Here is a 15,174-nt window from a genome sequence, read left to right as displayed (position 1 = left end):
TAAGGGCTAACTATCTGCGTTAATAATAATAATACTGTCGGTATTTGTTAAGCGCTTACTATGTGCAGAGCACTGTTCTGAGCACTGGGGTAGATACAGGGTAATCAGTAGGGAGGAATGCCTGCCTTGGAGCTGTTCAAAAGTTTCTTCCACGAGCACGATGCAGGGGACGCTACAGGTCGGACTTGAGGCATAAAATTTGTACTCTCCCAAGTGCTTAGTACAGTGCTCTGCACGCAGTAAGCACTCAAATACCATCGATAATGATTACGATGATGGTAATGATGATGAGGATTAGAACTGAGCTGAGATGAGGGAGAGGAGAGAAAGGGAAGGGCAGGAGGTTGACTGACTGATGGACAGAATGACAGCTACAATCAATCAACTACATTTATAGAGTGCTTACTGTGTGGAGGGCACTGTACTAAATTCTTGGGAGAGTACGACCCAACTGCAGGCTCCAAGAACCGCCTGGCTAGAGGTACCAAGGGACAGGCTGCCTGCTTCCAGATCCGCCATCCAAGAGTGAGGCGGAGATCGGAGTTGGTCGTAATCCTTACTTCCGACCCCTCGGAAAGGAGGAGTCATTAGTGGGTGAACTACATGCAGAAGAAATGGAGAAACAGCCAGTGCTTCTCAGGAGAGAGGAAGAGGAGGATGAAGGGGAACAACGAGCACACTCAGATTCAGCCCTCACAAGCGGAGGTGGGGAGAGGAGGGGAGGGGGATTTGGTAAGTGCAGGATCCATTTTAGAGCTGGAGAAGCAGGGCGAGGAAGGAGGCCGCTGAGCAGGGTATGAGGGGCCCCTTGGCTTCTATTTTTTTTGAGCCGGGGTTGGGGGCGAAGTGGGGATGTCGGAGATGTGTGAGAATGATTTAGAGGCAGGAGAAATGGACTTGGGAAAAAGAAAATCAACTCAGTCTGGAGAGGGAGTTTGGCCCAAGCACAAAAATTCCTGAGCACGTTGGGGGAGGGGAGGAGGGACACAAGACCCGTTTACAAGCTTCTGAAAAGGCTCACTCTTGATGGTTAAAGCCCTTCTAGATCCATTAACGTAACCAGTCTGCCTGGGTAGAGGGGTGTGGGTAACCTGGTCAAGCAAAAGCCCAGAGTCAGGAAAGCTAAGTTCCGGCGCCTGGTAGAGATACTAGTACGAGCCACATGCAGGGTTTGAGCCGTCGAGATGAAAAGTGCCTCCCACTACTTAATAATCCCTTCCGCCCATCCTCTTTCACAGGGGCTTCAAGGCCGGTTATTTAAACTTCTGGTAACAAAACCAGCGACGTCTTCCCTGCACTGCGGAGAGACAGTGCAGAGGGATTATCCTTTCCTTTCAGAGAAGGGAAAACCACTTGGCCAGAGTTTCCCTGTAATGAATCGGCAAGAATGGGCCCCAGAAGATACCCAGTCCTCTGGGCTACCCGCTGATCTTGTCGTCCTCCAGACGACACCCTGGCAAGAGCTGGGTAGAGTGGAGTCGGAGGAGCCTGGCACAGATGTTGCTCCCGTGGTGAGACGGTGGGGCAGAGGAGAGTCAGCAACACCTTGCAAGGAAGGGAAGGGACAAAAACTAGAAGCGACTTTCCAGAAAGAGGACAGGGAGGGTCAGCTTCAAGAGACAGAGGAAGTTTCTTACCATCCACCACCTCTGGACATCCGGGGGAAGGGCCATGTTCTCCCTGGTCCAGACCGGAGAGATGTTGCTGTCATAGTGGCTGTCGAACCAATCAGAGGCTCCCGTATCCCCCATGCAGCGCCGGCACGCGCAGCTCTTGGCCAAGAGACCCCCTTTGTTGAGGCGCTGCAGTCCAGCATATCCCGGCACCAGCTTGACCCTGTGGTTGCCATCCAGGCCCCCGGAGTCTGGGTAGGAGAGGCTGGCGATGCTGTGATGGGAGTAGGTGAAAAGCAGCGACATGATGAACACCAGCAGGAAGGCTGTGGAGAGGAACCAGAACCGCAGGGAGAACTTCATGGTGCAGGGGGAGGCGAGGCCGCCGGCTAGGGCGGGGGTCACCGAGTCCTCTCCCTTAGCTGACTCCTGGGCCGCCCACCCACTCCAGCTGCACTGGGAAAGGGCATAGGGGCGTGTGCCACAAGGGACACGAAGGGCAGGGGAGCAGTGACAAGATATTTGGCTGCCACGGGGGCCTCTAGTAACTTGAGACCCAGCTTCCTCCGGAACACTCTTGTTACTAGCTGGGCCACAGTGGCTCGGCCTCTCCCGTCCCCCTGGCCGCAAGGAGGAGGCAATCAGTCCATTTTCGTTCTCTAGTCCCTGCCGGGTCCTGGGCACAGGGTCTAGCAAAACCCTTCTTTGGTGGCCCACGACAGTTCAGTAGGGAACAGTCAACTCCCTTGTGGCTCATGGGCAGACTCTGAAGCCGTCCCTCCCTCCCGGGCAGCAGGGGAGGACGGCGCGTCACCCTCTCGGGTCCCGGTCCCCTATCGGGAGGAAGATCTCTCAGCCATCTGGGTACCCAGAAAGTCCAGGTTAAAGGTGTCCTTTTAATTCAGGTCGCTCCGCTCTTTCCAGAAAGTAGGCCAAGCTCACGGTCCTTCGCAGAGCGGAGCGGCTTCGAGAACGAAGCTCCACATTTCTTCGGCACCTGTCTTCTTGCTTCTCATCTAACGCCCTGGACCGCAGTCAGGGGCCCCCCTGTCTCCAGTTGCCTAGGAGACCACAGAGCTCTTGCTACAGATGTGGGGCTCGTCGGGGGCTGGAGACAGCTGCTGCTCAGCGGGGGAGCGTCGCCGCCCGTGTGCGTCTGGGCCAGTTACTGGCATGTGGCTCCCCCCGCTTCCTCCCCAGTCCCGTCGGCTGGAGTTCGGCTGCCTCCCTTGCCATCCCAACTCTCCAGGGGCTAGCCTGCTTTGCTGCTTGTGCTTTCAATAATCCCTTGGAAGTCTTCCCCCTTGCTCATCAAGTCGGTTGCTGCAAAACCCTGGAATTGGAGAGGAAAAATAATGTGTCCATCTCACACACACCCCCTCTCCCATCCCGTTCCCAATACACAAAAGGGACGGAGCTAACAACAACAACGCTCTCACTTAAATACTGGGTTCCCCAAATGAAACGATCACCTTGTGCTATCTGTGGGCGTACTGAGATTGCATCTCTCCCTGTAGACGCGGAGATATTTGACCACGGTACCACTTCCTTGCCCTCACCTTTTTCCCTGTGGGGAAACTAAGTCTCAGGGAGGTTAAGTAACTTATCTGAGGTGATTCAGCATAAAGTCCTGTGCGAGCTGGGCCCAGTTCACAGGACCCAACCTGGAGGGCCAGAATGTGCTGCCATGAAGTTGAACCAAGCTTGAGCTGGGCCCAGAACTAAGGCAAAATTAAAGTTCTGTGAGGTGAAGGAAACCAGGTGGGCCTCTCTCCCCTCAGGCCCACCCGCTTCCTGCTCTCCACACATTCCACAAGCTTTGCTCCCCTATCTGATGCTCCTGGGACTATTTTCAGGCTGGCCAGGCCATAGGAGTGGCTGTAATTGTCCCTCAGCCCAGGGGAGGCCTGGGACCTTCACGCCCTTTCTACCCAAAGGTTAAAGCGGCTCTACTCACAAACCCCTTTGTGGTAGTTTCAAGTAGGAGGGATTCTGGCATTTATCCAGTTGCCCCAGTGGGATGGTGGCCCCTCAGACACCAGCATGTGTGTGAAAATACCACTTCTGGCTCTGCTGGAGCTACTTCTGGCTTAGAAGGAAATGCCATAGTCCCAGAGTTCAAGTGGAGCCAGGAACCAGGCTGGGCCACAAAATAGCAAGCTGCTGGGTGAGCTTGGGCAAATCACTTCACTTCTCTGAGCCTCATTTCCTCCTACTTAGACACTGAGCCCCATGTGGGACATGGACTGTGTCCAATCTGATTACCTTGTAATTACCCCAGCACTTAGTATAGTGTCAAATACATAGTAAGCATCTAACCAATACCATTAAAAAAACAAAACAAAAAACACACAGTGCTTCCCCTGGAGAAAAATGAATAGAAAAGCTGCAACCTTTGTTTTCAGCAAAACCCAAGGGAGCATGTTCCAGAAAGGAAAAGCTGGATTGGGACCTCCTAAATTCCAGCTGGCTCTTTCTGCCACTGGAGACCACGTGTATTGTGAGAGACAATGTGTTTTGAAATCTGGCAGTGGCAGGGTGCTTTGGGAATTCTTCCATTGTCAGAAAGCCCCCAAGAGCGAATGGTCCAAAACGTTGTTTGTTTTTTTCCCCATTCCCCCTGATTTCTGTCATTTGTTAAATGAGTTTGGTAGTCTCAGTTCAGATTCCTGTTGGCTCTCAGGGCACCCCAGGAAAACAATCATTCGGTTTCCTTTGGTGGACAGGCATCATCAGGGAAAGTTGCCAGTTACGATGGGAGGAGAGATGGTGAGGCCTAGAGAATCGAAACAGGTAGAGATGCCTGGTTCAAGGGAGCACGAGTGAGGCACCGAGAGTGTCAGAAGAGGCAGCGCTGAGATGCGACCTCAGGTGTCCTGGTTCCCAGGTCAGGTGGTTGCTTTTTCTGACTGTATGCTGTCAAGAACACCATGCAAAGTTCTTTTCCCCCAGCTCTGGCCGACCACCGTACTGACCTCACCCTTCCTGTATCAACATCACCCATCCTCTGAACCAGGCCAAACCACAGTATGGCTTCCTGCACTTTTTAAGATTTTGAGGCCCATGAGGGACAGAGACAATGCCTAACTCCCAACTGTGTATTCTCTTCCAACACAAAGTACAGAGCTCGACACTCAGTAAGTGCTTAATAAATTCTATTCCTACTACTAAAGAAAATTCCAGCGAGTTCCACACACAGTACACTTGTTTGCCTCCCCTGTTAGAGTGTAAGCCTCTACTAGGCTGGAAATGTGCCACTTTATTCTCTACTTCCCAAGCACCTAGTATAGTGCAAATGGGTGTTCAATAAGCGCTATTACTACTTCTACCCTGACTACTATTACTGAGGGATCTGAGTGGGGAAGTTAGAGGAGCTAAAGTTGAAATTTCAGATTTTAGGAAAGATTTAGATGTCGAACGGTCTCTAAATAGAGATTCTGGTCATTGTCATCTGGTCACTGCCTCTTCCAAATCATCCCACAACCCACCAGGATCGACTCCTACATGAAAAAGAGAATTTAGCTTGGAGGTTTTCCATCTGTCATCCAGTCGGTTTGAGCCCCCATGACCCAGTGCCTAGTGGTCATGGCGGGCAGGATGCCAAACAGAAGAGAATTCTGGTTGCCAGGAAGAGCTGGACTACATCTGGATCCTTTTTCTGGGTCAGAATTCATTGTGGCAACATAAGGAGAAGTTGAGAGAGAGGAGGAGAATAGAAATTGTTTCCAAATGACACTATTTCTGGGCTCTTAAACCAAGACTGCAACATGTGGGCAAGCAGAACTGAATTGCCAGCAGAAAGTGAAAGTTCTGATGACTCCCTGGCAGGCACGCAGGCAGCAGCTGCTTTGCTCTGCCCTGACAAATTTCCCTCAGTAGGACAGAGTCGATCTAGGGCTGCTTTGCAGCCCTCTCTTCTAGCTGGAGAGCTGGAAGACTAGGCAGCATGGGGAGCACCATGGCCTAGTGGGAAGAGCACAGGCCTGGGAGTCGGAAGACCTGGATTCTAACCCCATGGCTTATTGGAAAGAACACGGGCTTGGGAGTCAGAGGTCATGGGTTCTAATCCTGGCTCCGCCACTTGTCAGCTGTATGACCTTGGGCAAGTCACTTCACTTCTCGGTGCCTCAGTTACCTCATCTGTAAAATGGGGATGAAGACTTTGAGCCCCACCTGGGACAATCTGAAAACCTTGTATCTTCCCTAGTGTTTAGAACAGTGCTTGGCACATAGTAAGTACTTAACAAACACCATCATCATTATTATTATTTGCTTGCCGGGTGCCCTTGGGCAAGTCACTTCATTTCTCTGGGCCTCAGTTGCCTAATCTATAAAATGGGAATTCAATTCTTTGTCTCCCTCCCCCTTAGAGTGTGAGCCCCACGTGGGACAGGGTCTGCGTCCAGACTGATTATCTTATATCCACCCCAGCGTTGAGTACAGTGCTTGGCCCATATTAAGAGCTTGACAAATACCACAGTAATAATAATAAACCTGGATGATTAGTCTGTAAGATCCCTCAGGGCAAGGATTACCTTCTTTTATAAACTTCCCACAGGGCTGAGTACTGTGGAAAATATAGAACTTTACAATGTGGATACTTCATCAATACTGACTGAGAGGATAATTTTAAGCACTTACTATGTGCCGGACACTTTATTAAGCACTGGGGTAGCTACAACCAAATTGAGTTGGACCCAAAATGGGGCTTATAGTCTCAATCTCCATTCTACAGATGAGATAACTGAGGCACAGAGAAGTGAAGTGACTGGCCCAGGGTCACACAGCAGACAAGTGGCAGATCCGGGATTAGAACCCATGACCTTCTGACTGATATGATCAGAGTGAAGTAGGGAAGGGAACTTAAGTTAGGTGAGGGGCTCAGGCATTCAGTTCCAAGTCGGCCCCTCTAAAGGTCTGGACCGACATTGGTTTATGAGAAGTCAAGAGCACCACGCCTAATGGAGAGTGGACCAGCTCTGCTCACTGCCTGGTCCTGCTCAGGGCTGGCGATGCGAGGACTTTGGGAGAAGATGCCAGGGAGAGAAGAGTTTCCATCAAAACTGACTCTGCTCTCCTACTCCCTCCTCCAGCTGAGTCAAGCATCTAGAGCCGAGTGCTTTGAACGGTGGAGGGCCCCTGGGGGTTGATTTGGAAAGAGAAATGAGAAGAATTAAGTGCCTCCCCCATGAGTGAAGTGGCAGGGAAGCAGGAAGTATTTGCATCTCTCCCCAGGTTGTCCCCAGCTGGGCAATTCTCCTGCACAACAGGGGATAGAGCTGGAAACTGCAGCGGGGAAAGGATTCAAGTGAAGATCCATCCCTGTGAAAAAGTCTAGAAGCCCTGTGTCGTCTCTAAAGCAAGGATGGTTCAGTACCATAATGTCCCAAGCCTCAAAGCCTCCTAAATCTAAAGCAAAGAGCTAGATGACCTCTGTTATCATTATTTCCCTGGGAATCTGGCAAATTTGAAGAGAGGATGAAAGTAGGGGGAGGGGGAAGAGGGGAGAGGGCACATGCAAGATAGACCCTTTTTTTTAGAGAACTCCTTGCTTCCTGGCCAGCAGTGCTCTTGGAGCCCCCAATAACCTCCCCCTGCTCACTCCCAATACCCCATTAGAAGACTGCAGACCTCGGGGACCCCTCAGGTAAGTTTCCTCTCCACTAGTAGGTAAAGATGCATCAGGTTCCAGGTGTCCTAGATTGGGAGCCCACCAACTACACTGGAGGAAGGAAAGGAAGAACATGAGACGGCTGATTCTAGGACATTTCTTCCAGGGGAATCTGCATCTGCTTCTAAGCTCCTGACAGGATCTCAGCCGCCGCCCACCCCCCCACCCCAAACCCAGTGACTGAGGAACCCAAAGCATCTGATATATTTTCCATTCACTAATTCTCACAGTGCCTGCAACCTAACTCTAGGTGTAAGGAAATTGAAGCTCAGAGAGATCACGTGGAGAAGTGGAGTAACACAAAACCAAGGCACATGTTGGAATCTAGACATTCTGAGGACTGATCATGGCTCCTCCAAACTCACTGGTCATCTTGAGGCCTGCCGGTGGCCCTCTCCTCCCCACTTACTGGGTGAAGCAACATGGCTTAGTGGAAAGAGAATGGGCCTGGGAGTCAGATGATCTGGGTTCTGATCCTGATTCCGCCTCTCATCTAACCTTGGGCAAGTCACGTAACTGCTCAGTGCCTCAGTTTCCTCATGTATAAATAGGGGATTAAATCCTACTCCCTCCTACTTAGAACGAGCCCCTTGTGGAACAGGGACTGTGTCCATCCTGAATATCCTGTATCTACCCCGGTGCTTAATACAGTAAGTGGCAAACAGTAAGCGCTTAACAAATACGAAAAATAATTACATTATTACTCTAGTCTCCCCATAAAGAAAGGAGGAGGAGGCTTTCATTTAGTTGAAGGAAAAGCAATCCAATCTCTACGCCAGCTCACCGACTCATTTAATCTGGTAGTTGGAGCCCCACCTGGGCTGCCAGTCTATCTGTGGAAGCGATTGCATTTCGGCCTTTGGAAGCTCCAACTGGCTTTGAACCTTCTGCAGATGCCACATGGGGCTTGAGGACTGAACCCAGCAAGGTCTCTCTCGCACACACACACACACACACACACACCCCTTCCTCTCTCACTGACCAGAAACTAAAGCCTTCCCCAAACAGAGCTCCACCTCCTGGACCTCCTGACCAACAATTCCTCTTGCCTCCTTCCAGGTCTGAAGTCAGGAAACCAATTCTGGAGCAGCTGTAGCCTAGGAAGATGGAACAGATGCGCTGCTCTCAAGAGCTGAACAAGAAACCGCCAACCTCTCTCAACTCCCAGCTCAAGGCACCCAGCGGACCAGCTCTATCGTCCTCAAAGCTTCCAGGAAGAAAAGAAATGGGTACGGATTTCCCAATTGCGAGACCGGAGGTGAGTGGGAGGGAATTTCTAGGATGGATCTGTAGGAGAGTTGGGATTTCTGCTCTCTGATTCCTGAGAAAGGGGTAATTAAAGGGAGCCAAACTGACCACCATGATGGGTGAACTGCTACATTCCAAGGCAAAGGAGACCTAGAGCGGTGGGCGGTCTTCAGCCCCGACTGGCTGCAAGATTCAAAAGACAGCAAATAGCTTAATGTGGGTAGGGTCATCTGTAGGTGGAAACCGTCCTTTTAGCACTCTTTGAATCCTGTACACTAATGATAATAATAGTTATGATTATTACTATGGCACTTAAGCACTTACTAGAGCTTAGCAGTGCGCTGCACACAGTAAGCGCTCAATAAATACGATTTAATGATTGTCTGCCAAGCACTGTTCTAAGTCCTGATCTACTGCAGTCCAGCCCACACGCTTGACTTCTCGAGTGCCAGTTTGCTTGTTGTGCCCTGGTACTGTCTGTCACCACTGATCCCTTTTCCCACATCCTTCCTCTGGCCTGGAAATCCCATCCCCTCCATATACATACACCAGGCCACCACTCTCCCCACTTTCAAAGCCTTATTTAAGGTCACATCTCCTCCAAGAGGCCTTCCCTGATTAAACCTTCTTTTCCCTGCTCCCTCTCCCTTCTGCGTTGATATTTGTACCACGGTACTTACGTACATACCTATAAATTATCTACTGTAAATTCGTTATTTATATTAATATCTGTCTCCCCGTCTAGACCGCAAGCTCACTCTGGGCCTGTTTACCAATTCTGTTATACTGTATTCTCCCAATCATTCACACTACTCTACACACAGTAAGCACTCAATAAAAGCCACTGATGATGAGGGGGGTAGATATGAATTAATCAGATTGGATACTGTCCTTGTCCCATATGGGCCTCACAGTCTGAGAAGGAGGGGCCAAACGTTTCCAGACTCTACCTCCCCAGACTAAACTCCTCTATCCTCTGTCGAAGACCTACTGGCATAGATGAAGAAGTATCTGTAGACTAGGCGTCACCCTTTCACTTCCTCGGGCCTTGTTCCCTCTTCACTGGGCTCACAGGAGGGTGTGGCTGAGGAGCCTCCAGGGTAGGGGAGGGAACTCTGCCAGAGACAAGCAGGGCAGGACAGGGCAGGCTTGGATGGAAATCTTCAAGGGGTGTCTGCCTAAATATGTCCCCTTCCGGTTTAGAGCAGGCTACCTGCCGGGCCCCGGGATGGCCTCTGAGGCTTCTCCGGCGTAACTTCACCTGGGGAATGGAAGAGAACCATCCTTGCCAGGTTCCACCCCCGAGCCCCATCCTAGGCCACAGAGCGAAGGACCCCAGGAGCCAAGCTGGCTACCCTTCTGCAGGCAACATTCCCAGCCCTGAGTGAGTTAGCTCACTCTCTCCAGCAAAGAGGATGTGAGGATTGCATTCATTAGGGAAAATGCAGTCCCTTAGCCAAAGGAGAGGCCCTGCCTGAAGCCAGGAATTCCACCCAAGAACCTTTCTGGAAAGCAGTGGCGGAGCTAGATGGGGACCGAGATCCTGACACAACTCCAGCCTCTGCCACCTCAGAGGCTAATCAACTCCTTTAAGTAGAGCCTCCTAGGCTCAAGGGGTGTCAGCGTGACACTAAAGAGGGCAGACGGAACGGCCTGGGTCCCTAACAGCAGGTGGAAAGAAAGCAAAATGCCTTTCTCCCCAACAGAACGGGGCATGCTGAATAAAGGCCCCTTAAAAAGAGAGAAGCATTTGAAACTCAGGCTGGGAGCCCATTCCGTCTAGCCGAAGGGCTCGGCATTCCCGGGGTGGCTCACCTTGAGAGCCAAGTAATGGGCCGGACCAGGGAGTAGAAAGGGGAGTCATGGCAGGCTACATAGGGTGGGGCTAAGGTTTAGGGCTCATCTGGAACAGGACAGAGGAGGAAGCTTTGATGTAGGCTGGGTTGATCTGGAGCCATCCTCTGGTGTTTCCCCAGGGGAGAGCCGTCTAATTAACCTAACGAGGCACAGAATCGCACAGCTTCAGATCGGTGCAGCTGAACACAGTCTTCTTGGCAGGCAGAACGCTGCAGCATCAAAATAAGGCATTGGGCTTGGCTGGGAGCCAGGGGCAAGCTAGGGGAACAGGATAGAGAGGAGGGGGAAAGCAGCAAGGCCTAGTGGATAGAGCCTGAGCCTGGGAGTCAGAAGGATCTGGGCTCTGTTCCTAGCTTTGCCACGTGTCTGCTGTGTGACCTTGGACAAGTCACTTTACTTCTCTGTGTCTGAGTTACCTCATCTGTAAAATGGGAATGAAGACTGTGAGCCCCATGTGGGACAGGTTGACACAGTCCAACCTGATTAACACGCATCCATCTTAGCACTTAGTACAGTGCCAGGCACACAGCAAGTACTTAAATATCCAAAAAAAAAAAAAACAACCCCACCTCCGCACCCCAATACCCTAAATTCCCTCTCTCTGGAATTCCCTTCTCAACTGCACGGGTCATCCTGGTCTCCGCCGCCTTGGTCACCTTCCCCCTTGCCGAGACCCTTCCGATGGCATCACAGCCTTTGGTTAGATGGAACCAAATAAGGTTTCTGGGACTGCTCTGATTAAGGACTGTGGAAGTGTCGTGGAGGAACTTTGCATCTTCACCGATCCCTGCAGATTCCCCATCAACCGGGAAGGGGAGGCTTGCCCCAAGGCGGCCTGCTGAAGCAGGGGACCCTTCCTGCTGCCTGTCCGGCAACCCAGGAGTGCTCACAAACAGACGTGGGCCCGCTCTGACAAGGCGCGGTCAAACCTCCACTGCCAGCCGCGTGCCTCGTAACTGGTTACTTCGTTTCCAAAAAGCGGGGGCTGTGTTTCCCCGGGAAATCAGAGCTCTGCACACAGCCAAGCCTTGGCACCCATCCCTGGCAGCCGATAGTTGTGGCTGTGCCAGGCAGTTAGAGAGAAAGAAGCCGCCTTCGGCCCACCCACACATTTAACCCTTTAATCGTGGCAAGGGAAGCAGGGAAGACACCGATAGGTAGGAGGAGCTCCACCTTAAACCCAGGGTCAGGAGTTGGACCTGTAGCAATGCCTTATTTAGTTTCTGTCCTTGTCATCTAATGACCTAGCTCCTTCTCCCCTTATTGTTCAAGTCCAGGAGAGTGATCTTGATAGATCCTGATAGAATATCAGGCAAATCTGACTTCTGGATGAGGGAGTCCCTTGAAACCAACTGTGCCAAAGAGTGGGAACAGAGTGACTGAAACCAAGGTCTTTTCCAAAGCTGGACAGGTAGGCTTGTGGGAGGAAGGGTCCTGGGAATTGAACTGGCTTTGGAGAGTGTCAAATTACAATTTCATTTAAGACTGAATATAGCTGAGTAATCCTCCAACTTGGTTTTGCCATGTATGCCCATCATCACCAGAGAACTTGGCAATCACTGCCCTTCCTCTCGCTGACGAGCTTCCTCTCCTGGAAGAGAGGGAGGGTTATCGCACCATTTCTTGCAAAACACATCCAACCGTCACCAAGTGAGGCCCACAGATTGTGGTGACTTGTGGCAAGCTAGTGACAGCCCTTATTAGACAACACCCATTTTGATCCCCATTTTGCCCTTAGCTAGTGATTTACTCTTTTTGTTGATTTTAAGGTAGCATCTTGGGGATTTTCCCCCAAAGTTCCCAGTTCCAAAGGAGAAAATCTCCAGGTAACACACTGCAAAAAGCTAGGGCTCACATTACCCCCAAATTTGCCACTTGGGAAAGACTGAGGTGGCATTGTGGCTTAGTGGATAGAACACGGGAGTCAGAGTGGGAGTCAGAAGGACCTGGGTCCTAAATCCCAGCTCTGCCACTTGTCTGCTGTAAGACCTTGGGCAAGTCTCTTAACTTCTCTGGGCCTCAGTTTCCTCATCTGTAAAATGGGGATTAAGACTGTGAGCCTTATGTGGGACATGGACTGTGTCCAACCTGATTAGCTTGTATCTACCTCAGCGCTTAGCACAGTGCCTGGCCCTGCTTAACAAATACCATAAAATAAAAACAAAATTGAAAAAAAACCCTCAAAAATTCTAAAACAGTTATGGCTCTGCTGATGATCAGTTGTTTTAGATCTATAGGCCCTGTCTAAGCAGAAAAACTCCCTAAACCTTCTTTGAGGAAGTAAGAGTGTTCGTGCTCAAATGCTTAGTGTCGGGGGGCTTAGCTTAGAGGGGTCACTTCGGATGACCTGGTTCTGGCCCAGGGTTATAGCAACCCTGATGGCCTCAAATTCCCTGTGGGACTATAGGATGTCTGATCAGATCCCGCCACAGACCTTGGCTGGGTCTCAACAGAGATGGAGGTGACCACATAGTTGGGGATTGCCAAGCTCTTAAGAGAACCCAGAGACATTCTGGGTATTCACAGCTCTTCAAATTTCTCTTCTTCCTGCAACCCAGGAGGAAGAGCGAGGCATTCCAAATAGCATATTTGAACACTTAGGGAATTTTCCCAAGAGTCTGTCCTCTCCCAGAAGCTCCAGCGGGTTTTGGTGGGTCCATTTATAGCAGAGCCTGGGGCAGCACCAGAGTCCTTGGTGGATAGTGCCATCTGCTATCTCTATATCCACTCTGTGCTAAACACACTCAGCTCTCTAACGACAAGGGTAGAACAAGCTGGGCAGCTTTATTCATCGCAATTTGTCATGGTCCCGTCCCTGGGGAAAACTCAGGGCTCCCAGCAGAGAGGTAGGGCAGTGAATGACAGCATACATCTGGGGGAGTCAGGGTGGTTACTCTACCAGGAGACACCCCCCTGCCTCCCCCGGCCCTTTAGCACGATCCAGGCCCAGGGCAGGCTTGCCTCAGATCTTTCCACCCCGAAACACAAAACACTCCTATACTTCATTCTCATTGACTCTCTCATTGAGTTGGAGAGAGAGAAATGACCAGTGCGAAGGAGAGTTGGTACTGTCCACCAAGGCCCCTTTATCTCATCTTTGCCCCAAATCCTCCCCTCCACTGAAAAATGTTACTATCCTCCCTGCCCTTGAAGTTTCCAGTTGCACAATTTCCTCAATTCCCACCTCTCTTTCAACCTGCACAACTGAGTCATCACAACATCCCCTAGGACTTATTTACAATCTCATATACCCTGTAACTTATGTACACATTCCCTCTTTCTCTTTTCTATCTGGAAATTGCTTTAGTATCTGATTCCCTGGATAGAATGTAAGCTCCTTGAGGTCAGAAACCATGTCTACTAACTCTCTTGTACTCTCCTAAGCATTTAGCACTAATGCTCTGCACACAGTAAGGGGCTCAGTAAACAATACTGATTGATCGCTCACCTGTGCTCTAAACAGACCCACCGAGAAGCTCCTAGAAAATCTTTCTCCCTTCCAACGTGAGCCACCCAAGGTCAAGCTTCAGTCAAAACTCCAATGCTGGACAGAGAAGTGGCAGTGGAAACAGCGTGGCCTAGTAGAAAGAGCATGGGCCTGGGAGTCAGAAGACTTGGGTTCTAATCCTGATTTCTGCCACTTGCCTACTATGTGACCCTGGGTGAGTCATTTAACTTCTCAGTGCCTCCGTTTCCTCAACTGCAAAATGGGGATTCAATACCTGTTCTCCCTCCTACTTAGATCGTGAACCCCATGTGGGATAGGGACTTGGTCCAACTTGAGTGATCTGTATCTATCCCAGCACTTAGAACAGTGTTTGACACAAAGTAAGCACTTAACTACCATTAAAAAAAACAAAATATCACTTTCAGAGGTTGGAACTACAGGGCTGACGGGCCCTGCCGGAATGGTGAGAAACCCCAAGACTCTTCATCTTGTCGCAGTGGAATGAAGCTGTTGTCGCTGTCTTTGTTTTCTCTCGGGGCATTATTCCGCACACTTTAGGCATTATCAATACCATTAATTGAATGTACAACAGGTCTGGGAGCTCAAGAGAGTGAAGATGGAGGTGGACCCCCTGGAAGGAGTATCTGGCTCAGTTCTGTAAGTCTTTCCTTGTTTAAACCAGGCTCGAAAGCAGGGGAAGATGAGCAGAACATGATGATAGAAACAGAGAAGCAGCATGGCCTAGTAGATAGAACACGGGAAAAGGAATCAGAAGGACATGGGTTCTAACCTTGGCTCCACCTCTTGTCTGCTGTGTGTCCTTGGGCGAATCACTTCACTTCTCTGTGCCTCAGTTACCTCATCTGTAAAATGAGGATTTAAGACTGCGAGCCCGATGTGGGTCAGGGACTGGGTCCAGCCCAGTTTGCTGTATCCCCCCCCCCAGCATTTAGTTCAGTGCCTGGCACCCAGTAAGCGCTTACTAAATACCGCAATTGTCCATTATTTTTAACCGAGAGTCTGTCTAGGACCCCATCTGAATGTCAACAACCAGAAGGGACGTGACCACTGCTCGTCTTGGTCATGGAGGGGCTCTGATAATAATAATAATAATGTTGGTATTTGTTAAGCGCTTGCCAGGTGCCGAGCACTGTTCTAAGCACTGGGGGAGATACAGGGTAATCAGGTCGTCCCACGTGGGGCTCACACACTTTTAATCCCCATTTTACAGATGAGGGAACTGAGGCACAGAGAAGTTAAGTGACTTGCCCACAGTCACACAGCTGACAAGCGGCAGAGCCGGGAGTCGAACTCATGACCTCTGACTCCGACGCCCA

General features: G+C 50.6%; 1 protein-coding gene across 3 annotated transcripts in view; it reads right to left on the bottom strand.

Annotated features, from left to right (window-relative positions):
* ST3GAL2 (ST3 beta-galactoside alpha-2,3-sialyltransferase 2) overlaps positions 1-15,174 on the bottom strand; it is a 59,084-nt gene that overhangs the window by 15,575 nt on the left and 28,335 nt on the right. For all 3 annotated transcript variants that reach the window (XM_003431271.4, XM_029074487.2, XM_029074486.2), the window contains exon 2: positions 1,638-2,946. In XM_003431271.4, coding sequence (XP_003431319.2) covers positions 1,638-1,976 — 339 coding nt within the window. In that variant the 5' untranslated portion in view covers positions 1,977-2,946. The remainder of the gene's footprint in view (positions 1-1,637; positions 2,947-15,174) is intronic.

The sequence above is a fragment of the Ornithorhynchus anatinus genome, chromosome 11 (genome assembly GCF_004115215.2).
Source record: "Ornithorhynchus anatinus isolate Pmale09 chromosome 11, mOrnAna1.pri.v4, whole genome shotgun sequence".
In the NCBI taxonomy this organism is placed as follows: Eukaryota; Metazoa; Chordata; class Mammalia; order Monotremata; family Ornithorhynchidae; genus Ornithorhynchus; species Ornithorhynchus anatinus.
The sequence above is the reverse complement of the archived record's forward strand: the minus strand, read 5'-3'. Positions and strand labels throughout refer to the sequence as shown.